The 23,080-nt window shown below is 59.3% G+C and overlaps 2 protein-coding genes across 10 annotated transcripts in view; one reads left to right on the plus strand and one right to left on the minus strand.

Moving 5' to 3' along the window:
* Positions 1-18,837, plus strand: part of NCAPH2 (non-SMC condensin II complex subunit H2) — a 23,812-nt gene extending 4,975 nt beyond the window's left edge. For all 7 annotated transcript variants that reach the window (XM_045027507.1, XM_045027449.1, XM_045027458.1 and 4 more), the window contains 20 exons: positions 2,756-2,875; positions 3,398-3,499; positions 3,962-4,017; positions 6,477-6,558; positions 8,262-8,333; positions 8,777-8,856; positions 9,702-9,856; positions 10,131-10,226; positions 10,566-10,702; positions 10,859-10,930; positions 11,255-11,321; positions 12,084-12,191; positions 13,979-14,032; positions 14,864-14,934; positions 15,214-15,331; positions 15,834-15,899; positions 16,562-16,617; positions 17,233-17,334; positions 18,112-18,261; positions 18,538-18,837. In XM_045027507.1, coding sequence (XP_044883442.1) covers positions 2,768-2,875; positions 3,398-3,499; positions 3,962-4,017; positions 6,477-6,558; positions 8,262-8,333; positions 8,777-8,856; positions 9,702-9,856; positions 10,131-10,226; positions 10,566-10,702; positions 10,859-10,930; positions 11,255-11,321; positions 12,084-12,191; positions 13,979-14,032; positions 14,864-14,934; positions 15,214-15,331; positions 15,834-15,899; positions 16,562-16,617; positions 17,233-17,334; positions 18,112-18,261; positions 18,538-18,675 — 1,890 coding nt within the window. In that variant the 5' untranslated portion in view covers positions 2,756-2,767 and the 3' untranslated portion in view covers positions 18,676-18,837. The remainder of the gene's footprint in view (positions 1-2,755; positions 2,876-3,397; positions 3,500-3,961; positions 4,018-6,476; positions 6,559-8,261; positions 8,334-8,776; positions 8,857-9,701; positions 9,857-10,130; positions 10,227-10,565; positions 10,703-10,858; positions 10,931-11,254; positions 11,322-12,083; positions 12,192-13,978; positions 14,033-14,863; positions 14,935-15,213; positions 15,332-15,833; positions 15,900-16,561; positions 16,618-17,232; positions 17,335-18,111; positions 18,262-18,537) is intronic.
* A 2,022-nt stretch (positions 18,838-20,859) lies between these two features.
* Positions 20,860-22,749, minus strand: LOC123344223 (protein SCO2 homolog, mitochondrial). 3 transcript variants are annotated; one of them, XM_044980164.1, is made up of 2 exons: positions 22,598-22,749; positions 20,860-21,905 (listed from the first exon to the last, which is right to left on the minus strand). In XM_044980164.1, exon 2 carries the CDS (start codon positions 21,892-21,894, stop codon positions 20,905-20,907), a length of 990 nt encoding a protein of 329 aa, XP_044836099.1. In that variant the 5' UTR covers positions 21,895-21,905; positions 22,598-22,749; the 3' UTR covers positions 20,860-20,904. The 3 variants fall into 3 exon arrangements, with proteins under 3 accessions (XP_044836099.1, XP_044836117.1, XP_044836107.1); XM_044980182.1 differs by lacking the exon at positions 22,598-22,749 and adding an exon at positions 22,555-22,584; XM_044980172.1 differs by lacking the exon at positions 22,598-22,749 and adding an exon at positions 22,139-22,273.
* Positions 22,750-23,080: the final 331 nt, after the last annotated feature.

Below are 23,080 nucleotides of genomic sequence, written 5' to 3' on the forward strand. Positions count from 1 at the left end.
GGCATCATCAGGGATACTGTTCCTGACAGCTTGTATTCCATCAGTGTGTGGGATGTTTGTGTAGAGAGCCTCTACATCCATGGTGGCCAGGATGGTGTTTTCTGGAAGGTCACCAATGCATTGTAGTTTCCTCAGGAAATCAGTGGTGTCACGGAGATAGCTGGGAGTGCTGGTGGCATAGGGTCTGAGTAGAGAGTCCACATATCCAGACAGTCCTTCAGTGAGAGTTCCAATGCCAGAGATGATGGGGCATCCAGGATTTCCGGGTTTGTGGATCTTGGGTAGTAGATAGAATAACCCTGGTCGGGGCTCTAAGGGTATGTTGATTTGTTCCGGTGTTAGTGTAGGGAGTGTCCTGAGTAGATGGTGCAGTTTCTTAGTGTATTCCTCAGTGGGATCTGAGGGAAGTAGCCTGTAAAATTTGGTATTGGAGAGTTGTCTGGCGGCCTCCTTTTGGTAGTCAGACCTGTTCATGATGACAACAGCACCTCCTTTATCAGCCTCTTTGATTATAATGTCAGGATGGTTTCTGAGGCTGTGGATGGCATTGCGTTCTGCATGACTTAGGTTGTGAGGCAAGCGATGTTGTTTTTCCACAATTTCTGCCTGTGCATGTCGGCGGAAGCATTCAATGTATAGGTCCAGACTGTCATTTCGACCCTCAGGAGGAGTCCATGTGGAGTTCTTCTTCTTGTGCTGTTGGTGGGAGGGTAACTGTGTATCAGTGCGCTGTTCAGTGTTGTCCTGGAAGTATTCTTTGAGTCGGAGACGGCGAAAGTAGGCTTCCAGATCGCCGCAGAACTGTATCATGTTGGTGGGGGTGGCAGGGCAGAAAGAGAGTCCCCGAGATAGGACAGACTGTTCTTCTGGGCTGAGTGTGTGGCTGGATAGATTGACGATATTGCTGGGTGGGTTAGGGGTATCACGGTTGTGGCCCCATGTGGCAGGTAGGAGTTTAGACAGCTTACAGTCCTTTTTCCTTTTTAGAGAGGTGAAGTGGGTAATGTAGATCTCCTGCCTTATTTTAGTGAAGTCCGTTTGTATGGAAGTTTGGTTATTGATGAGAGTCTCTAGGTTGGAGAGCTCTTTTTTGATGTTTTCCTGTTTGCTGTATAGGATGCTGATCAGGTGGTTCCTCAGTTTCTTAGATAGAGTACGGCATAATCTCTCACTGTGGTCTGTGTAGTAATGTAGATAGCAGTGGATTTTTTACCTTTAGTCCATTAGGTATGATGTCCATCCGTTTACATTTGGAAAGGAAGATGATATCCGTCTGTATTTGTGCAAGTTTCTTCATGAGGTTGATGGATTTCCACTCCATACGGCTAAATGCAGTGCCTTGCATGGTGTCAAGTATCAGAGGGGTAGCCGTGTTAGTCTGATTCTGTAGAAGCAGCAAAGAATCATGTGGCACCTTATAGACTAACAGACGTTTTGCAGCATGAGCTTTCGTGGGTGAATACCCACTTCTTCGGATGCAAGCCTCTAACCTCATTATCTCTAGCTTGCTTCTTGCTTGCTTATATATACACACCTGCCCCTGGAAATTTCCACTGCTTGCATCCGAAGAAGTGGGTATTCACCCACGAAAGCTCATGCTGCAAAACGTCTGTTAGTCTATAAGGTGCCACAGGATTCTTTGCTGCTTCTACAGAACCAGACTAACACGGCTACCCCTCTGATACTTACCAAGTGGGAGGGTCAGTGCTAACGAGGCCAGTTCAATCAGGGTGGATGTGGCCCATTCCCTACAGTTGACAAGAAGGTGTGAGTATCAACAGAGGGAAAATTACTTTTTGTACCAGACTGGGTCCTTAGACCCAGGAGTCGGGTCACATGTGTGCTTAACTGTTTGCAGAATTGGAGCTCAGGTTTGCAGATTAACCAGCCCAACAAGGCCATAATTCTGACCAGGTGCTGCTAATGTATAAATAATAAAATCAGTAATTTATGCTATGTGAAAGTAGAATGAATTATATTGTAAAAATAAGAATGGATTAAAGAAATGTTGTATGTACCCTTAAGCAGAAATAAGAAATGTTGAAATACAGGTGCCAGGAAAAGAAACATTAGGCATAAACAGTGGTGCTAATGGCGAAACATTAACAGAAGATCGGTAATAGTTAGTAAGGAAATAAGATATGCATGCCTAGCCCAGGTAAACTTATCTGATTCTGCTTCCTTTGTTACTTTGTTAAGTTCTCACCCTTTTATCTGTATAAATAAGATAGTTTGTGTCTTGCATGGTGCTCACATTATAAGGGTGTTATTAGCAGAGCGCTGTGCTAATAAAACAGAGTGGTCTGACAAACTGAGAGTCCTCAGTCTAACTTTGACAGCTACATGCTTCACTTTTTTTCACTGGGATTTCTAGTCAGTTTCATGGTCGGGTTTGTTTATTTACAGGCATTTGTGTAGGTCTAAAATATAAATATTTTTATTTGTAGGTTCTCAGACACTAACTTACTGTTACCCTGTGTTGTGACAACACAGGGGAATGTTTATGTCAAAGCAAAGCCCTGTTTTTTGTTTGAATTACATCATTTTGATTGGCCTCAGGTTTTACAAAAGCTGACATTTTATAAAAACAAAATTGGAGCCAGCTTTGAGCTGACTGCATCCCATTAAATGACTACAGGCCACAAATGACATCGTTGTCAGAAAACAGATGGACCTGTGTCGTCCTCCTGTCCCCTACTGACTGTAGGCTTGTCTGCCTGGCTCCTGGATGAAATGTAACTTCTTGCACTTCTAGGGATCTGTTACAATGGAGGATGTGGAGTCACGCTTCCTGCACCTTCTGCAGCCCATCCGAGATCTCACAAAGAACTGGGAGGTGGATGTGGCAGCCCAGCTGGGGGAGTATCTGGAGGAGGTAAGGTAATCTTTCCATCCACGAAGACCAGGGTAGCGGGGAGGAATGTCGGTATCCAAGTGCCACAGTGTGTCCATGCAGCTGGAATTCCTAGCATGTGGCGCTCGTTTCGATCCCTAATGTTCCTGTCCCTTAGGCCAGCCCTGCCACATTGTCACTGGCCTTAAACTCTAAATATCAAGTTCTGGACCTCAGACCTTTTCCTTTTGCTCCCTGCCCTCCCTGTGAAGTGCTCCTGGATCCACAGGAGCTTTAGAAAAGATGCTCTGCACAGCACAGACCTGTTCCTTGGAGAACCATTGCCACCTGTGGAAGAGCTCTAGCCCCAAAGATTACAAGAGAATGTGATGGGAAAAGTCTTGCATTCTCCATTCACCCCTCTTATGGCGCCCCCCAGGTGCCACTGCAGGTTTGCTGTGGGGCCAGGGCTTTGTCCCCTCCAAAGTCTCTCTTCCTGCTGTGTTGCCTCTCCAACCCAGTCTGTAAAATCAGCTTGTGTCTTCCCATGTGCGTGTTCTGCAGCTGGACCAGATCTGCATTTCCTTCGACGGCGGCAAAACCACCATGAATTTCATAGAGGCGGCTCTGCTGATCCAGGGTTCTGCCTGCATCTACAGCAAGAAGGTGGGGAAGCCGAGGGGAACTGCTGTGCTCACTCCTGCTGCCCCTGCAAGGCCGGGAGGAGAGCTTCTGTGGGGTTTGCCAGCTGGAGGCTTGGGCAGTGGGTGCTTTGGGGAGTTTTGCTTCACTCTGAAAGGGTTAAGCCAGCTGCACAGGTGCTGATGTATTAAATGTAGCCCTGAAATGGTAGACATCACCCAGCCCCCACTGTGGCTGCTCTCGTCTCTGTTTGTATATGGACATGCAGCCTGGAGAAGCTACCAGTCTCGCCACATAGTACTTTGTTCCTCAGGCAAAACGCTCCCCTGTGCTGGAGCTCAGGCTGAAAGTGCCAAGACCTGGTGAGAACACTGAAGTGATCAAGGGGCCTCTTCAGGGACCCCCGTTTACCCTAGACCCTAACAGAGGCAGCCTCCCTGAGATCCTTGCCTCCCGGCCTCTAACCTTCTGGCCTTGTTTTGGCAGGTGGAATATCTCTACTCTCTTGTTTACCAGGCCCTCGACTTCATCTCCAACAAAAAGTAAGTCAAGTTTTTCCTTCTCCGAGAGGTTGCCTCTTGCAAAGTCTGTCTGGGCTTAGTACGGGGGGCTCCCACCATGACTTCCCCCAGCCCAGCTCAGCAGGCTCATGCATCTCGGTTCTGATCGGCAGCTCCTGCCCTTTTTATCACTGTCACGCTTCTTTGCCCCTCCCTAGTCTCTTCCAAGCAAGGGTCTTGTAGCACTTTGCAAACACTAACTAATCCTTCCAACACCCCTTCCCTTAGATCAAGGGTAGGCAACCTATGGCACAGGTGCCGAAGGCGGCACACGAGCTGATTTTCAGTGGCACTCACACTGCCCGGGTCCTGGCCCCCGGACCAGGGGGCTCTGCATTTTAATTTAATTTTAAATGAAGCTTCTTAAACATTTTGAAAACTTTATTTACTTTACATACAAAAATAGTTTAGTTATATATTTATAAGCTTATAGAGAGACCTTAAAAGCATTAAAATGTATTACAGGCACGTAAAACCTTAAAGTAGAGTGAATAAATGAAGACTCGGCACAGCACTTCTGAAAGGTTGCCGACCCCTGCCTTAGATATAGGTAAATTACCCCCCTTTTGCAGGAGGGAAGTGAAGTGACGTACCCAAGTCTACAGAGGAAGTCCCCCACAGAGCGGGGAATAGCTCCATGCGTCCTGATTCCCTGCTCAGATCATAAGGCTCGCTCTTTATCTGGTTTTAAACTGTTGTCATCCAGGACAATCTCGGTGGTTATTTTTTGCTGGGTTTAATGTTAGGCTCCAGTCCTGCAAAAGGATCCTCCTGGGATAATGTTGAAGTCAGTGAGTCTCTGTGCAGGCACGAGGTGGGGATCCAGCTGTAGGACTGGGGCTGAGCTGGTGTGATTACAATGCAGGCCGGTGAGTGGAGGTATTAAATAGAAGGAGGATCTAGGCAGTGTGGCCGAATAGGCCTGGGACGTGGGGGGGTTTCGGCACCTCGCTAGCAGGGTGATCCCATTTAGTAGCAGTTTTCAAATGTAGCATGTCGCCTCTTTAGTAACTTTTCCATCCCCATATATCCCCATTCTGACTGGCCCATGCTCAGTCCAGGTCTTCGGTTAAGAGAGGAGAGGTCTGTTTAGGGTGGACAGCAGTAGCTGTTCTGAAACAGAAACCCCCCCGGACGGGTGAAGCTCTGCCAATGGCTCTGACTTTGAACAGGCACTTGGCTCCAGCCACACAAACTGACCTCTGAAATGGAATTCCCTTTGGGCTCCTCTGCTCCTCTCAGCCAGAGGCCTGGCTCAGCAGGGGCGCTTGCTAGGGCAGACGTGGGCAAACTACGGCCTGCGGGCCACATCCGGCCTGTGGGACCATGGTGCCCGGCCCCTGAGATCCTGGCAGGGGAGCCTAGTCCCCGGCCCCTCCCCTGCTCTCCCCCCTCCCCCACAGCCACCCCACCCCACCGTGCTGACCGCGCTCTGGCCCGCCTCTCCCACTGGGCAGCGTGAGGCGCGCAGCCGGCTCTGGTAAGTGGGCAGGGAGTGGGGGGTTGGGTAAGAGAGTGGGAGATCTCGTGGGGAGAGGAGGGGGTGGTTGGATGGGGTGGAGGTTCTGGGGGGGTGGTCAGGGGATGAGGAACAGGGAGGGTTGGGAGTGGGAGTCCTGAGGGGCCTGTCAGGGGGCGGGGATGTGGATAGGGGTCGGGAGGGCAGTCAGGGGACAGGGAGCAGGGGGTATTTGGATGGGTTGCAGGTTCTGAGGGGGGCAGTCGGGGGTGGGAAGTGGGAGGGGGCGGATAGGGGGCGGGGGCCAGGCTGTTTGGGAGGGCAGAGCCTTGAGCAACCCCGATGTGGCCCTCGGGCCAAAAAGTTTGCCCACCCCCGTGCTAGGGCCTTGCTGATGCGAGATGGGACAGAGCCAACAGGGCAGGGTGCTGCTGGTGTTGCAGGGAGCTGGAGCTGCGGGCTGGCTGCCTCGAAGTGAAACGTCCCCTCCGCTTCCCTTCCCCGTTCCCTGACGGAAACGGAATCGACTCAACAAGCAAGGGATTTGCTGGCCAGGCCTAAGCCCCCCCCTCCCCACTGCAGCCAGATCCCATTTCCTCTGAGCCACTTGCGCCCCTGCACAGGAGTGGTGGGCTCCAGCCCTGAGCCAGGCCTGCATATAGGAACCAAGTGCACGTTAGCTGGCTCCCATCAGAAGAATAACATACTGACGTGGCTGTCTCCCCCCTGGGCTATTCAACGCTGGGCCCTTCCATAGCACTTCACAAGGACCAAAGAGGCCCCGGTAGCTTTATCTGCCGCCCACTCCTGGGCTGGAGGGGACCTGTTACATCCCTGTGTCTTTTGTCAGAGTAGCTGTTGCCCCAGCACACCCACCAGTGACTCGGACATCCCCGGCTCTGCCCCAGGAAACTGCCCAGCTGACAATAATGGTTTTAGAAAACTCCAGTGCCCCCTTGTGTTTTTTCCCTCCCTGACCCAGGCGGGACAAACAGCCTACGTCCGTGGGGGAGGACGGCACCGACGCTGACGTGAGCGCTGGGCCCGGGACGGAGGAGGAAGAGGTAAGACAGCAGGTGTGGTGTGCGTCCTTCTGTGTGCAGTCCCTCTGTGCGCCAGCAGGGGGAGTGCGGGCAGTATCCCAGCAGCCTCTGCCTGGCGTGTGCTAGGTACCGGGCTGGTAGGTTAAATGGTGGTGGTGACCTTAGGCTGTAGACTCGGGCACCAAGTCTGACTGTGCCCTGACTGATTAGCTGCTATGATCACTTGCCAGCAGGCCAGTCCCAAACTGCTCTTCTCTGGCTACGGGGTATTTAGCTTCCACAGCACTTGCCCCTGCCCCAAACACCCTGGGCCTGAGTGCACTTATGATGGTGAGTCGAGTACAGATACACCTGTAGCTACACACCAGCGAGAAAGGCTCCTGCAGTGGGGAGGCAGCAGGCCCCTGCCGGGGCGGTGGGGAAAGGCTCCTGCAGTGGGGAGGCAGCGGGAATGCGGGAACCTGCCGGGGCTTTTCCCTGCCGGCAGAACCTGTCACCGCGGCAGGGAAAGGCCCCTGCAGTGGGGAGGCAGCGGGGACCTGCCGGGGCTTTTCCCCGCTGGCAGAACCGTTCACCGCGGCGGGGAAAGGCTCCTGCAGTGGGGAGGCAGCGGGAACGCGGGGACCTGCCGGGGCTTTTCCCTGCTGGCAGAACCGTTCACCGCGGCGGGGAAAGGCTCCTGCAGTGGGGAGGCAGCGGGGACCTGCCGGGGCTTTTCCCCACTGGCAGAACCGTTCACCGTGGCGGGGAAAGGCTCCTGCAGTGGGGAGGCAGTGGGACACTGCTCTGCTAAAAGTAGCAGTGTGGACGTGGAAGGCCCTGCTTGGGCGTGTTTATACCCAGGGCTCAGGCCTGTGGGGGACTGTATTCTACTTGCCTAAGACGTGTCTGCGCTGCTAGCTGGGCGTGCAGTATCTGTACTCTACACGCCACCGTAAGTGTAGCCTTACAGCATCCCCTTACAGCATCCTTCACCTTGTGGGACAGAGCCCTCGGCCTCTGCAGTCCTCCAGCTCCACCCCAGAGACTGACACTTGACCTCCACGGCTCTCTCCCTCCCAGGAGGTGGAGGGCTGCCAGCTGAAGGGGGTGTGAATGCTTGCCTGGCTGGTGCCCCATACAGCTGTAATGGCTAACCAGCAGTGCTGCTTGGGGGAGCCTGGCGTGCCGCCCTCGGCGGAGCAGTGGCTGCCCTGTGGTGTCTGTGGAGATGAAAGGTTCCCAGCTCCAAGGCCCCTGGGAGCGAGGGACATTTCTCAGGGCCTGTTGAGGCTCCCAGGCTCAGTGCACTGTGTGTGTGTCACACTGCCTCTATACAGATACCAGTGTATCAGTGAATTCTGCGGCTATCCCCAAACTCACTGGCCACCCTGTTCTAAGGCATTTCTGCTAAGAGGCCAGCTTGCATTGGAAGGAGTTTGCCACCAAGTATCTGGGAGCCCATGGTCCCTGTGCACCGCTTGGAGAGCTCCCACTGGCTCTCTGCCTCCTCTCGATCCCGGGATCAGGTGCAGATCTGCAGAACTGTTCTCGTTTGGATCAGGGTAGACTGGGCCCGGGGCAAGGAGTCAGGAGTCACTCCATGTCACGTCCCTCCCCCGTGGCCCGGAGACCCCGACCTGCCTTCGGGGGCGCTGTGGGGATCAGCAGAGTGTCTGTACGGCATGTCAGAGAGAGACAGCTCTCTGTGCGAAGTGCTCCGTCTTACTGCTCTCGCTCTGCAGTTCCTCTCATTGGATGACATCAAGGACACCAACGTGGTGAGCGTGGACATGAAGAAAGATCACCAGCCTAATGTAAGTGATGTGGTCCCCGTCCTTCATGCCCCTCTCATGTCCCTTCTGCCTCCTGATCTGGGGGTTTCCGAGACTAGAGTCTGCCGTGTCCAATGTGCCAGCTTGCGCAGCCCAGCACCCCCTCTAACTGAGCAGTGCTGCTAGGGGAGACCTCTGCCAGCAAGGGAGTAGTTCCAGGCATCCCTGCAGCCAGAACCCTCCTCGGCAGCAAGTGGTGACACACCGTGGGTACCAGTGGCTTCCATCTGGCTGGTGGGAGCTGGTGTTTGTACCCTGGCAGGACGGTGCTCCCCAGCACCCAGCCTGCCCTGAGAAGCAGATGAAAACACTCTCTGTATGTGTGAACGCTTCTTCCCGGCTGCAAGGGCCCTGTCTGTGGAGTGCAGCCGGGCCCCGCTCTTCCCGCGATGGGCAGCTGGGATCATGCTGTCCTGTCTTTGCAGACTGTGAACATTGTCCCCTTGACTCCGATGGCCCTGGTACCCCCAGAGGAGACAGAAAAGAAGGACAACCCCCTGTTCAGGTAACGGCTCCCCTCGTAACGCCTTTCAGTCACTCCTCTCCTGCCATCTGCTTTCTGTCTCGCTTGGATTTTCTCACCACTGGTGGCCCTGCTCAACATCTTCATTAACGAGCTGGAGGAGGGAGAACAGCAGGGGGAGGGAAATAATCCAGAGGGCTCCAGCCAGTTCAGAGATGTGGGCAGGACATCGCATGAGATTCCTCATGGGAAATGCAACTGGGGGAAGAACAATCATGGAAGGACAAGCCTGGGGATCAGCCAGGAACGGAGGCGGGAGAGTGAGAAGCCAATCCGACGTGAGATTGCCAGGCGAGATGGGCCACCATGAGCCTGGGCTGATAGAGGCCTTGCGTCCTGGAGCAGGGAGGGGATAGCTCCCTTCTGCCTGGCTCCGGGGAGATCCTAGCTGGGATTCTGGCCCCATTGTATTGGAAAGGGGGGGGTCTATGCAGGGGTGGGGGCAGTTCAGAGAGTAACAAAGCTTTTGGGGTGCAGAGGGAGAGATGAGCGGAGCTAAACCTGTCCTGTCTCGCTAAACAACAGGGGGATGTGACACCAGCCTGTGCCGCTTAGAAGAGCGTGGCCAGCCTGGAGACGAGGAGATCTTGGTCTCCCTTATGTAGCGCCCCCGCTAGGATCTGAGCCAACAAGAAGTCCCATTCTATGCTGGCTTGGGGATGTGACTGGGCTCAATGGGACCCAGCGGGTCTCTTCCAGGTCTCGGTCTCTTTCCCTTCTTCCTGGCACCCCATGCGACCTTTTACGAACCCACACTCTGGCCGCACCCTGGAAACCAGCGATAGTGCTGGGTCAGAGCCGTTCTAACGCCCTCATTCTCCTCTCAGCCGGAAGGGGGAGATCCTGGCCAGCCGGAAGGATTTCCGCATGAACACGTGCACCCCTCACGCCAACGGAGCCTTCATGCTGGAGCTGGCGGGCCTCTCACCCACGCAGTGCTTCCAAGCAAGACGCCAGGCTGGGGACCTTGGCAGTGCTACAGGTGCAGGATTGGGCTGGGGATCTCCCCTTACCCTCCCATAGCCACTCCAAAGACCTCCTGGGAGGGGATGTGGGAGGTGCAGAGTCCATGGGAGAGGCCGACTTGAGGGGTATGGGGGAAGCTGGCTATACAAGCCAGCCTTGGTCACCAACCCAGCAGCTATTCAAGGGGGGGTCCTCAGGGAGCCAAGGGCTGAGACCCCAGTGGGGTGATGCTTGGGGGACATCATTAACAAGTCTCTCCCTCTCCCCCGGTTCTGCCTCATCCCTGCCAGGAGGGCAGACTGCCGCCCCGGGATCTGGAAACGCGCCCATGGAGGTCAGTGCCTGTGAGACTCCTATCCCGGTCCTGAACTTCTCTGAAAATGAAGGTGAGAGATGCGGCCAGTTTGCTGTGTGAGATCCGGGGTGCTGGTGGGCTTTGGGTGGGGTGGCACCCCCATAGCATGGGCCCGGCAGCCTGGTTCCTAACCACAGGGGTCACTGGGGCTGCTCGAGTTCTGCCTGGCCTATGTTATGAACGAAACCAAGTCTTGTTCTCTCAAGAGCTGCAGCCTTCAAAGGGGGCTAGTTTTCAGAATGGAAGGAGAGGTTCCCTCTCGGGAGCAGGGAGGGTGGAAGATGGGTGGCTTTCCAGGGGCTGTTCCTACGCTGGTTGTGGCCCCATGGATGGAAAGGGAACCAGGAGTGACTGTGCCCCTCTCTGGTAGGCGCTGTGGCACCAGACGGGGGTGGTGGTGGTGACGACGATGACGATGTGGGAGGAGGAGGTGATTTCTTGCCTGATGCCTCAGAAGGGGGCGTGGAGACCGGTCCTGCTGCTGTCGAGCAAATTCAGCAGCAGAAGGTAGGAGAAGGGCCATCGTCGTGGGGGTGGCGTGGGGAGGTGGGGCTGCCGCACTCACTCCTGTCCAGCAGCCTGGGGTCCCCACAGGCCCGGCTGATCACTCTCGCCTCTGTACGATGCTTCAGGAAACTAACTGCCTTGTTCTCTGCCTGCTAGAGTGCGCCCGAGGGCAAGGGGTACATGCTGCGGGAACGGGCCCCGGCCGTGGAGCCCAGTGTCCACATCAAGGTGAGAGAGGTCCGTAGGGACACATCCAGAGGGGCAGCAGAGTCCCTTTGGCAGTGAGAGCAGTTCCCAGATAGTAACTCAGGTGGAGGCTGGTGAGCTGGGCGCTTCCCTGCGGCACCGTGTTTGCCAGGGAGCCGCTCCCAATGGGCACAGGCCCTAGAGCTCATCGCTGTGGGTCCTGAACTGGCTGCCTAAGCCCTGCTTTGGTGAGACGGGGTGCTCCCTGCCTGCTCAGGGCGGGGGACTGCCGTGGGGAATCGAGTGGGAACTGGCAGCCTGGCCACCGAGCTGTCCCATTCACCGTTCACTCACGTTCTGTGCCAGGAGATGCTGGATCCGTGGCGAAGCCTTGACCCCTTTGACGACTCTGAGGATAAGCCCTTTAAGAAAGGTAACGGGGGGCCAGCTGACGGGTGGCTTGGCCTGGCTGCTCTCCGGGTTTAGCAGCTGCTTGACCATAGCAGGGCCTGGGACGATATCCTAGCCTGGGTGTTTAGCCCCCGGAAGCAGGAACCACTGGAAGGGCGCCTGTGCTATGAGCAGGGAAGCCCCCATCTTAGCGCCTCCTGCTGTCCATGGAGCAAACTACCGTTCCCCCTAGATGGGGGTGGCTGGTGGAGTGAATGTGGCTGCCCCCATCCTGAGCTGAGCCGTGCGACCCGGAGAGAGTGTCCCTGGCTGCCTGGACCGGAGCACCCAGCCAGAGCGCGGCTGCAGCCCAGGCTGTCAGATATCGTGGGCTGCACTTTGACACCCTGATGCTGTAAAGCAAAGGCGCCTTCCTCCTTCCTGGCCAGCCCCAAACCCGCCTCCCCAGGCGCTTGCAGGATTGCTCCGTGCTGGGAAGAGGGGTGGTGTCAGGCCTCAGCAGCGCGTCTTCCAGTGCCACAGAGCGTGCGGAGCTGCCTCTGAAGTGGAAGGCAGATCCAGCGGGGACTACGCTTACAGACCTTGTCCTGAGTCCTGCGGCATGTGACTGCATGGCTGGGTGTGAGTGGCTGCTAACGCCCACCCAGCCGCCCAGGGGTCTCCCTGGAACCTGCGCCCAGTGCTGGTGGCTGCTGGTGCAGAGACTGGCAGAGCCCCCCCTGCTTCCTTCCTTTCCCCACCCACTGTGACTGCAGCTCACTCCCTTCTCTGCACCCGGCTCCAGGCAGACCCTTCACGGTGCCGCGTGACCTGGACGATGTGCCCGGCAGCAAGCGGAAGAGGCGGACACCCAGGAAGCTGCAGGACTTCATGAAGTGGTTCTCTGCAAGCCGTGAGTATCTTCGCTCCAGCTCTGCTCCCCTACCCTGCAGCCTGCTCCCTGGCAGGGCCCTTCTCTGCCGAGAGACATGGCCTCTCGACGCCCCCAGCCTCAGCATCATAGAATCTCGGGCTTGGAAGGGACCTCAGGAGGTATCTAGTCCCACCCCCTGCTCAAAGCAGGACCAATCCCCAGACAGATTTTTACCCCAGTTCCCTAAATAGCCCCCTCAAGGATTGAACTCACAACCCTGGGTTTAGCAGGCCAGTGCTCATGGCGGCTGGTGTCTGGACTCTGTCCTGGGGACTCCCCTTGTTCTAGTCACATGGGACCACAGCGCCCCCCCGCACCCCCCAGGTTCAGTGGCCCTTGTACTCAGCCTGTCTCCTGCCTGCCGTTTGGTGTGGATCACAGGACTCCCATCCAGCTCAGTAACCCGCACCAGCTGCATCAGGAAGGGACAGGAAACCCCAGAACGGAATATGCTGCCTGGGAATTCTCCAGCTGGGTAATGGATGTTGAAAGGCAGAGTGGCCCCGTCAGCCTATTGTGATAACAAATTCCATTTAGTTCAGGCCGTTCCCCCTCCTCAGGTCCACACACACCAGAGACTCTTGCATTGCCCAGCGCAGAACTGCACTGTGGAGACTGTCAGGGGAAAAGGTGGGGGCTTGCAAGCCTGGGGAGGGGGTTTGAAATCATGGGAGAGGCCATTCTAGTTGGGCGTTCTCGCCAAAATGATCGGCAGTGAAACACTTAATGGTGCTGACATTTAAAGTGGTGTCATCGTGATTCAGAATCGGCCTAATAGGAGGAATGGTACAGAGCTATTGGTTCAGACTGTCTGCAGACTCAGGCAGATACAGCGGCATCAGTTAGGCGTGGTTCACATTGTCCAGGTTTTCTCTAAAGCTGAGGGCCCACAAGCATCCTAAAAATGAAAACTCATTCTCTGGAGCCCTGTTCCGCTGCCAGGGGCGCAGAGCTCATGGGCCCTGCCTGTAGGGGACGGTTCTTCCCAACATCTCTCTGTTACTCTGGTTTCTATTCCTTATTCGTTGTTCCCTGCCTAATAGAATGGTGGGTGTTCTCATCTACAGATACTTGTCTGGTCCTTTCTGAGCTCAGTAAGGTCACTGCTACGAGAGGACTGAGCGCGGCACGTGGCGTTTCCTCTCATCAGTGGCTGCCCTTTGCTCAGGTATCATGAGAGAGCAGAGAGCTGTGTCTGATGTGACCGTCCCTAACCCACTGGTTTGCATCCCTCTGTCAGGTCCTCTTGCCGCTTTTTCCCTAGTAGCGCAGGCCTCCTTAGGCTGCCCTGCCTCTCCAGAGCAGGTTCTGGTAACCCTGTAACCGTGTTGTGGTACCAGGGCTGGTAAAGTAGCGTGCATGGCCAAAGGGCTCTTTGAGAGGAGGTGGCATCATCATCTGGCATCCGTGTGTTTGTCCATCTTATCCAGGCCCTATGGCTATAGTAGCGGAGCCTTGCCATCTGTAATATATCGCTCCTCCCCACCCCCGAGAGGCCTGGCAGGGTATCCTCCCTGCTGGACACCTGGGGACTGAGACCCAGGGACATCGTGACTCACCCTAGGAGACACAGGGAGTCGGGAAGAGCAGGGACTTGAACCCAGGTCACCTCAATCCTTGGCGGGTGCCCAACGCACTGGGTCAGCCACACATCTGTCCTTAATCCCACCCTTGCTCCCAGTAATCTGCTGGCTGGTGTCCGACTGACAGGGCTATCCCCGCAGAACCCGGCTGGCTAATGTCACCCATTTCTGGTCTCTCCGCAGAGAACGACAGAGCTGACAGCAGAACCACCAAGAAGAAAGGGCCAACGTTCGCTGGTGAGAGGGATGTGGCTGGTGATGTGTGCGAGAGGCAACGTCCCTTTGCTGCCCACTCTGCTTGCGCTAAACGCCCCTTCGCTCCCCTCTCACACCCAAACGCCTCTGGAGCCTGCTTTTCACGGAGCCCGCAGAGCGAAACCAAAGAGTGCGTCAGCGCTGTCCCAGCCCCAGGGCGTTCCTCCGGGCTTGTCTACGCTGGAAACGCTCCAGCGGGACACTGCAGCGTCGACACTAGCTGTGCTGACGGGAGGGGTTCTCCCATTGACAGGGCCAATCCGCCTTCTTGAAAGGTGGGAGCTAGATCGATGGAAGAGCCTGTCTACACGGGGACTTAGGTCGGCTTCGCTGCGTCGATCCGGCATGTGGATTTTCACACCCCCTAGTGATGTCACTTGGTCGACACACTTTTCTAGCATATACCAGCCCTCGGCTCCCATGTGGCGGGAGATCCAGGCGGTGAGGTGGAGGGTCGGGGGGAGAATGTGCTTTGAGCCCTCTTCCCACCTGGACCCACGCATCCCCACCCAAGGGAGCGCTGGGCCAGACTGGTTGGGGCGGGATGCCCAGCCAGCTGTCTCACTGCAGGGGGATGGGAACTGCATGCCTCGTTGGTTAGCAGCAGCTCCTGCCCCAGGGCTTGGGCTGCGTGTGCCTGTCCTGGAGCTCGGGGGCGAGGGTGGAACCCAGCCGGTTTGTGACTGCAGCCAAGCCAGGGCTGTGCCTAGAGCCCGCGGGCAGGAGCCGAGCCGGGCGTCCATGCCACGCAGCCCGGCTCCGTCCGACTCTGCCTGGCAGGGCAGTTCCCATGCTCCCACTGTGTCTTGGCAGATCTGGAGGTTCTGTACTGGAAGCAGCTGAAGGAGCGGATGGCCGCGCAGAGGAAGCTGCAGAGGAGAATGGTGAGGCAGCAGCGAATGGGAGGTGCCCTCGGTCTGCCTGCAGAAGGGGGCAGGGTCCTGTGAGCGCCCTGGGTAGCACTTGGGCAGCCACAGGGATTGGCCAGTGGCTAGGGCACCTTTCCTAGGGCAGAGACCACGTGGGCAGCCCCACCCAGCACGTGCTGCTCAGGGGCCCGGGGTGCCATGGTGATGTAAATCCTGAGGATGACCGCCGGGTGGGGGCAGGCAGGCACTCGCACTGAGACCAGCGGTGACAGCCAGGCCCGTTCCCTCTCCCAGGGGCTGCTGCTGGGAAAGCAGCTGCAGGAGGAGGAGCAGCTGGAGGAGGCCGAGGAGGAGCTGAATGCCGTGGAGGAGGAGCGAATGGACGACTACCTGGACCATGACGAGGGGGCAGGTACTCCCGAAAGCCTCGGAGCTGGGGCAGTCTGTGTACCATCACTGCCGCCCTGGGCACGGGATCCTGGCCATTGTGCCTCACTCCTGCCCCAGGAGATCTGGGCCAGTTCGTGCCCATCAGAGGGGTGGCATTGGCTACGTTGGGCCAACCCTGCTAGAAACTGGAGTGAGAATTGGGGCTGGGGCTGTTGCGGCTACCGGACAGTGTCTGCTCTGAGTTGCTGAGCTGGGCCGTACCTGAGCTAGACAGGCAGGATCTGTGCCCCTCTCTGCCCCTTGGAAGCCAGCGCAGGATTTCCTGGCCCAGGGCAGCTGCTGTGTGACGGTTTTGTGCTCTCTTGGGTGGGTCAAGGACTGAGCAGGCTGCAGGGACTCCCCACAATCCCTGCTCCCCTTGGCTCAGCGGCTCCGCGCTCAGCACTTGGGAGCTAAGCAGGGCTCCACGTCCGGGCAGGAACTTTTCCACGAACCTTTGCCCAGAGTCCTTTCTCCTTCTGCAGATGACTTCCTGGAGCAGGAGGACGTCCACCCGGCGGCCCTGGAGCAGCTGGCCGAGGGCGACCTGGGTAATGTAGTCCCAGCAGATCCCCTTTCTTGTCACAGACTGGTGGAGCCTCATTTACCCTGAGGGGCCTGTGCTGGCCACGTGCCTGAGCCTGGGAGCTCAGCAAGGCTGCACAACATAGAGTGGGCATTACCATAGCTGGGCACCTGTGGCCTGTGTCCCAGCATGCAGTGCTCCAACTTACCATGGAGCATTGCATGCTGGGACCTGTAGTCTCCAGGGGTGCAGCTATGTTAGAGATGAGTAGAGCCCTACCACAATCCACAGTCCGTTTTAATCAGTTTCATGGTCAGAGGGTTTTAAAATTGGTCAATTTAATGTTTTCAGATGTTTACATCTGAAACTTCAGGGTGTTGTAACCGTGGGGGTCCTGATCCAAAAAGGGGTCTTGGGGGATGGGGTGTCGCAAAACCCATCTGGCCTGTGGGTTCATCAAAACCTGCCTATGTTAGGAGAGAGGTGTGTCCCCCCACCCCTGAACATGTGCACGTACCCAGCTGCTCAAGTAGCAAGCCCCATGTGCTTCCCGGGGACAGTGAGCCCCATGGCGCTGGGGAAGTCATGTCCCCGTTAGTGGGTTGGCAGGGTATCTGTGATGGCTGGCGCTGTCTCGGAGCGGCAGTGCCATGCTGCTCTCAGCTCAACATTCCTCTTCTCTTTCAGGCCCCTGCACGATCCCTGACTCCCTGAGCTATGAGGAGCTGGTGAGGAGAAATGTGGTACGTACCCATCCCTCGGCGGGTTGGCGCAGAGCGCAGGGCCTCTCTGCCTGAGCCTGGCTCTGCAGTGCCACCTGCCCATTGGCCCTTCTTGCTGCCTGGGAAGCCGGGCCCTTCCTGATGCTGCAGCTACGGGCCGTGGCTTTCCAGAGATGCCTGTAAATGTTCATTCCCTCCCAGCCCAGGAACAAGAGGGATGGTGGGGGGCAGGCTGAAAAGCCTCCACCCAGCTGGGCCAGGGACAGCATTGGATTCTCTCAGCCTTTTAGCTGTCTGACCCTCCATTTCTAGCCTGTGCTGTTAGAGGGCCAGGCCTGAGCTCTCCAGCGGAGAGAGGGAGCTGCTCCGTGGGGTGGGCCCTCAGCACTGGAGGGGTGAGCACCATCACTCCCATTGCAGCTGGGGGACCGCGCCCCTGCCAGCGCTGCCCCAGGTGTGGGGAGCGGCCACGTCTGGAAACGCCGGCATGAGTGACCTCTGCCCACGACTCTATTTCAATGTTCCCCTGAGCCCGGCGGGGAGCTGGGAATGAGGCAGAGCTGGGGTGGGGGCTGGAATCTGCCCCCCTCCTCCTTTTCCCTGATCCCCCTCCCCCCCCCATCTCTCCGGCCCCAGGAGCTGTTCATTGCCAACTCCCAGAAGTACGCCCGCGAGACGGTGCTGTCCCAGCGTATCCGTGACTGGGAGGACAAGATGGAACCCAAGCTGCAGGAGCAGGTGAGGCTGGAGCATGGGAGCCTGTGCCCAGCTGTGGGGGGAGCTGTTCTGGGCAGAGGCTGGGCCAGGCTCTCTGCAGGGATGAGCCCCAGGGGTGGGTGCAGAGTGCAGCGGAGGGCTGGGAGCGAGGGTGGCTGGGCCCCTGGCACTGGGGCACACAGGGTGTTGCTGAAGGGAGGCTTGAGAGCACGTCCCCGTCCCCGTGCAGCTTTGGCCAGAGCTCTCAGCCTGGCACTCTGCTCCTTGCAGGGAAGCCCATGCCTGGGTCCCACTCCCTGGCGGGCATCTCTCACCCTGCTGACTTAAAGGCGCTGCCACCCCCCGTTGCACTACAGTCCGAGCGCGTCTGATTGGCTGCTGCCTGGGGAATGAACAGCGGCAGAACCTAGATAAGAGCCCAGGGCTGGGTGGCTCCTGGCACTGTTGCTGCCCACCTAACCCTGGCCCATAGCCCCCCCTGCCAGTCTGAGGGCACCTCTGGCATCTGCCGGTGCCCCCCAGCCTGGGCTCTCCCCACAGCTCTGCCGGTGCCCCCCAGCCTGGGCTCCCCCCACAGCTCTGCCGGTGCCCCCAGCCTGGGCTCCCCCCACAGCTCTGCCGGTGCCCCTCAGCCGTGGGGACACAGTGACAGTTGTAACGCAGCTATGGGCAGGGGCTGCCTGGGTCCTCCCCCGCTCCCCCAGGAGTTGGCCAGCGTTTGCTAGTGGCCGTGGGTGAGGGGCTTGGCCTGGCCCCTCAGTGCTGGGCGCAGTGTCTAACTTCCCCTCTCCCGCGCAGGAGGAGCGAGCCGCCTTCGACATCCACAGCTACGGGGACCAGCTGGCGGCGAGCTGTGGGCGGCTGGGCGAGTGGCACTCCTTCGCCAGCCTGGTGGCGGGGAAGCCGGCCTTCGAGGTGTGTCGCTCCATGCTGGCCTCGCTACAGCTGGTGAGTGTCTGGGCGCAGGCTGCCTCAGGGGGGTCCCTGCTCCCCAGGAACAGCAGTCGGCCCCTCCACCCTGCCGTGGGGCGGCCTCCCCCAGAGCTCCCTGCAGTTGGAAATCCCACGCAGGCTGCTGCCCTCTACCCTTGGCTGAGCACCACTACCCAGGGTCTCTGCATTGCTGCCCCCCTGGGCCACTCTGCAGGCCCTGACCTGTGCCCCCTCACCGGGGTGTGCCCCCAATCCTAGCCGGCCCCCTAACCCTGCTCTTGCCCCTGACAGGCCAATGACTACACGGTGGAAATCAGCCAGCAGGCAGGCCTGGAGGAGGCGGTGGACACCATGCGGCTGCGCCTCCTGACCCAAGAGCGCGCGCACGAGCGATTCCGCACCTACATGGCCCCCTCTGTGTCCAAGTGACAGCGCCCCCGGCTTGCCGGGCTGCAGGGCACCCCCAGGGGCTGCTGCAGTCCTAGAGCCCTGCCGATTCCTTGTGTATATACTGCGTGCCGGCGGCACACCCTGTACAGCCTCTGTCCTCGGGCACAGCCTGGGCAGTAATAAACCACAGGTGTGGGTCTAGGAAGCGCTGTCCCTGCGATGGGGGGCGGGGGGATTGGGCCATGGGCTGCCAGGCGAGCAGGCCAGGCTCCGGCTCCGGGGGGTATAGCCAAACTACGCCCTCCCCATTCCCAGGCTGGGCCCAGCGTCTGACCCCAAATGCCCCCAGGCCAAGCGGGGTGGATCCTGTCTCATCCTTCCTATTCCCCCCTCCCTCCAAGTGTGCACCTGTTACAGAGAAACACGGCTCAGCCGGGGGTGGCCCCAAGGGATTCCTTCCTCCGCTGCCAGCATGGGCCACGCCTGGGCCAGAGGCTCCTGCCCCCACCCCGCTGGCAGGCGTAAGACAGGGTTAGACCAGCCAGCCCCCTGTGCTGTCTTCTGCTAGTGCCAGAGGCTGCGGAGGGGATGAACAGAACAGGGCAATTTACCGTGTGCTCCAGCCCGTCCTCCCCCAGCTCGTCAGTCAGAGGTTAGGGCCACCCGGAGCGTGGGCTCATCCCTGCCCTCCCTGGCTAATCAGCACGGCTGGCCCTGTCCTCCGGGAACGGGCCGAGTTCTGGTTGGGCCTTCAGAGCAGCCCCTGGCGCTGAGCTCTGCACACTGGGCAAGTTCTTCCTTGTGTTGGTTTTGAACCTGCTGCCTGTTCATGTCCTTGGGAGACACCTGCTTCAGGTGTTGTGTGAAGGGGTAAATAACACTGCCCGGATCATTTTCTCCTCACCCTTCACGATTTCACAGGCCCCTCTTGTATCCCCCGAGTCGTCTCTTTTCCAAGGTGAACAGTCCCCATCTTTCTACTCTCCCCTCACATGGGAGCTGGTCCAGCCCCCCAACCATTTCTGTTGCCCTTCTCTGTACCGCTTCCTGGTCCAATAGAGCTTTGTTGAACTGGGCCAACCAGTGTTCCCAGTACGGGCGGGCGCACCATGGACTGAGTGTGAGGCGCATGCTGCTCTGCCCCTCTTCTCCCCCAGCCTGACGGCGCAGGCTCCACAATGTGCCGCCTGAGCCTGCTGGGGGTGGGGTGGGGGGAGAGCCGCTGGACAGGCGTGGCCTGGCACCTGCCCCAAACTGGCCTTGTGTCTTTGGGCCTTTTGCTGGGGGAAGGAGCTGAATCCTTTAATCAGTAGCATCAGAGGCCCCAGGGTGTGGACTTGACAGCAGGAGACCTGGCTCCCCAGGCTGGCTGAGCCCCACAGACCAGCCAGCTCCTCCCAGGAGACTTGGTGGCAAACACCCCACACCCCTTAAATATCCACCCAGGCTGGCTTTGAATAATCCTTAGGTTCAGTGCAGCTTCCAGCACATGGTGCTACATCCAGCCAAGGCCCCCGCCCCCCACACACATCCAGCACAGCCGCTCTGCTGCTGCCAGCGCTCCAGCAGCCACACCCACACAGGCGCCCCACACGCCGCTCTCTCCTTTCTAGGAGATGCGAGGACTGGGGCAGCACCGCATGCTGGGCTGGGAGCTGCAGAGCAGCAGCTGGGGCTGATGGTGACAGGCCTGGTCCAGCCAGCTTAGAGAACAGCACTCGGCAGCCTGTGGGGGATCCTGCCCCGCTGGCCCAGGAGGGGCCAAGCCCCTACAACTGTGGGGTGTGTGTGTGTCCTGCCCACCTGGTGCAGGTGGAGCCGAGCCCCTGGGGCCGTAGGGGAAGGGGCCTGGGCCGCTGGGCCTGGGGGGGGGGGAGACGAGCCCCCGGGGGTACAGGGGAAGAGGACCCGCAGCTGTAGGGGAAGGGGCCCTGCCCACCTGGTGCAGGCGGAGCCGAGCCCCTGTGGCTGTAGGGGAAGGGGCCCAGGGGGAGCTGAGCCCAGGGGGAGCCGAGCCCCTGAGGCCGTAGGGGAAGGAGCCCAGGCCGCTGGGCCTGGGGGGAGGAGGAGAGATGAGCCCCTGTGGCTGTAGGGGAAGGGGCCCTGCCCACCAGGCCCAGGGGGAGCTGAGCCCCCGCAGTTGCAGAAGGCCCCTCCCCGCTGCCTGTTTCACAACGCTCAGCACGGAGCAGCAGCGCTGGGCCACGGAAAGGAGCCAGGCCCCATGGTTCTGCCCAGCTGCAAGCAGGGCGTTTATTGCCGCGTGGCTCAGCTGAAGAGCCTCTGGTAGGTCTCCATGTGCCCCCTGACGCTCTGGACGATCTGCGCCTCGCTCTTGCTCCGGTTGTAGTAGTCCAGGAAGAGCCCGTCGGGGCTGAGCAGGTAGATGATCACCGTGTGGTCGACGATGTAGTCGTCGTCCTCGTCCCTGGGCCCGGTGCTGTAGTACACGCGATAGGCCCTGCCGGCCTCCCGCACGTGCTCCGGGCTGCCCGTCAGCCCCAGCAGGCGCGGGTGGAACTCCCTCACGTACTTGGCCACAGCAGCCACGTCGTCCCGCTCGGGGTCCACGGTGATGAAGACGGGCTGCACCCGGGGCAGCTGCGGCTCCTGGTCCAGCAGCTGCACCACCTGGCTCATCTTCTCCAGCTCCTCGGGGCAGATGTCCGGGCAGTGGGTGAAGCCGAAGTAGAGCAGCACCCACTGCCCCAAGAAATCGGCCTTGGAGCGGGGCTGCCCGGTGTGGTCCACCAGGTGGAAGTCCCCCTGGCCGATGGCCAGCTTCTTCAGCTCCTGGATGCGCTGCAGGTTCTGCTGCCGCCCCTTTTCAGCGCGCAGGTAGAGCCACCCGCCCAGGGCTGCCCCCCCAAAGAGGCAGGTGATGAGCAGCCGAGTCCTCAGCTGTATCCGTGGGGCGGAGCCGCCAGTCGACGGGGCCCCCTGGGAGAACTGTCTCCTGGTGACCCTGTTCCAGGAAAGGGTCTGCACTGCCCACCTCTGCTGGTGGGTCCCTGCTGCTGCACCTGGGAACCACCCTGCAGGCTTGGTGTATCCGCTCCTGCCAACTTCCCAGGCTTTTAAGCAGGGTGACGGCCAGACTGTTCTATTGGCTGTCGACACGAGCCACCTGGCACAGCCGGCTGGAGGGCGTCTCTGGGCACGCTCCTGGAAAGCCCAGGATCTCCCCTGGAGGCTGAGCTGCTGGGCAGCGCATGGAGCCAGGGGCCAGCGGCTCCGGAGCGGGAGGGTGTGGAACATCCTGGGCAAAGCTGAAAGGATGAAAAAAGCCTCTAGTAAGGAGTGTTTTGGGCTGGGCTCCTCCGTAACGCTCTGCACTGCGGGAACTGTGGGCGGCCTGCAGGCCAGGCCCTGGGAGACTGGGGGAAGCCAGAACATAGAACAGAGGTGGGAGAAACAACTGAGTTTAGACCCTCATGGCAGGAGGAGGCTGGTAACGCTGGAGCTCAGGTGAAAGGCTCCTGGCCCATGGGGGGATCCTCACCTCCCGGCTCTGCAGATAGACCAGGCTCCTGCCTTCCAGCCGCGCCCCTCCCATTGCAGCCCTGGGCTCCCCACAGTGCTGCTGATGTCCCGCAGCCCCCTGGTATCCTAGCCCCATGCTCCCCCAGCTCTGCTGGTGCCCCTCACTCCAGACCTGCAGCCCCATGCCAGCCCAGTCCTGAACTCCCCCCACCCAGCTCTGCCGGTGCCCCTCACTCCAGACCTGCAGCCCCATGCCAGCCCAGTCCTGAACTCCCCCCACCCAGCTCTGCTGGTGCCCCTCACTCCCGACCTGCAGCCCCTGCCAGCCCAGCCCCAGGCTCCCCCAGCTCTGCTGGTGCCCCTCACTCCTGACCCAGAGCCCCCTGCTATCCCAGCCCCAGGCTCCCCGCCCTGCTGGTGCCCCTCACTCCCGACCTGCAGCCCCCTGCCAGCTCAGCCTCAGGCTCCCCCCGCCCACCTGGAGTCAGCGCCGCGGTCTCGCCCCATCAGCAGATTCGCTCCGAACGCGCTCGGGTGCGGGATGCGCCCAAACGAGGAAGTGCCGTGACGAATCCCGCAACACCAACGCGCACACACCGGGCCCCGCCCAACGCATGCGCAGTTGTACACCCCCGCCTTCTCGGAGCGCGGGTACTCGGTTCCGCCCCTGGCGCTGGGTCTGCGCCTGCGCTCTGGGCTCCGCGGCTGATGTGTGATTCCCATCTGCCGGCAGCAGGGGGCGCTGCCCGCACAGCGCTGGGCGCGCGTGGCTGCCACCTGCCGGCGGGACGCGGCGCTGCTGCCGCGGTACAGCAGGCGGGCGGGGCTCCGGGGGCCAGGCCGCTGGCACAGAAAACGGGCAAGACCCTCGTCTGCAGGGAGCCCCCCCCGTGGGGGTGTCCCCCTCTCCCCAGAGACCCCCCAATTGGGGGTGTCCCCCTCCCCCCACAGCGCCCCCCGC

This window comes from Mauremys mutica, chromosome 1, assembly GCF_020497125.1.
Source record: "Mauremys mutica isolate MM-2020 ecotype Southern chromosome 1, ASM2049712v1, whole genome shotgun sequence".
NCBI lineage: Eukaryota > Metazoa > Chordata > Testudines > Geoemydidae > Mauremys > Mauremys mutica.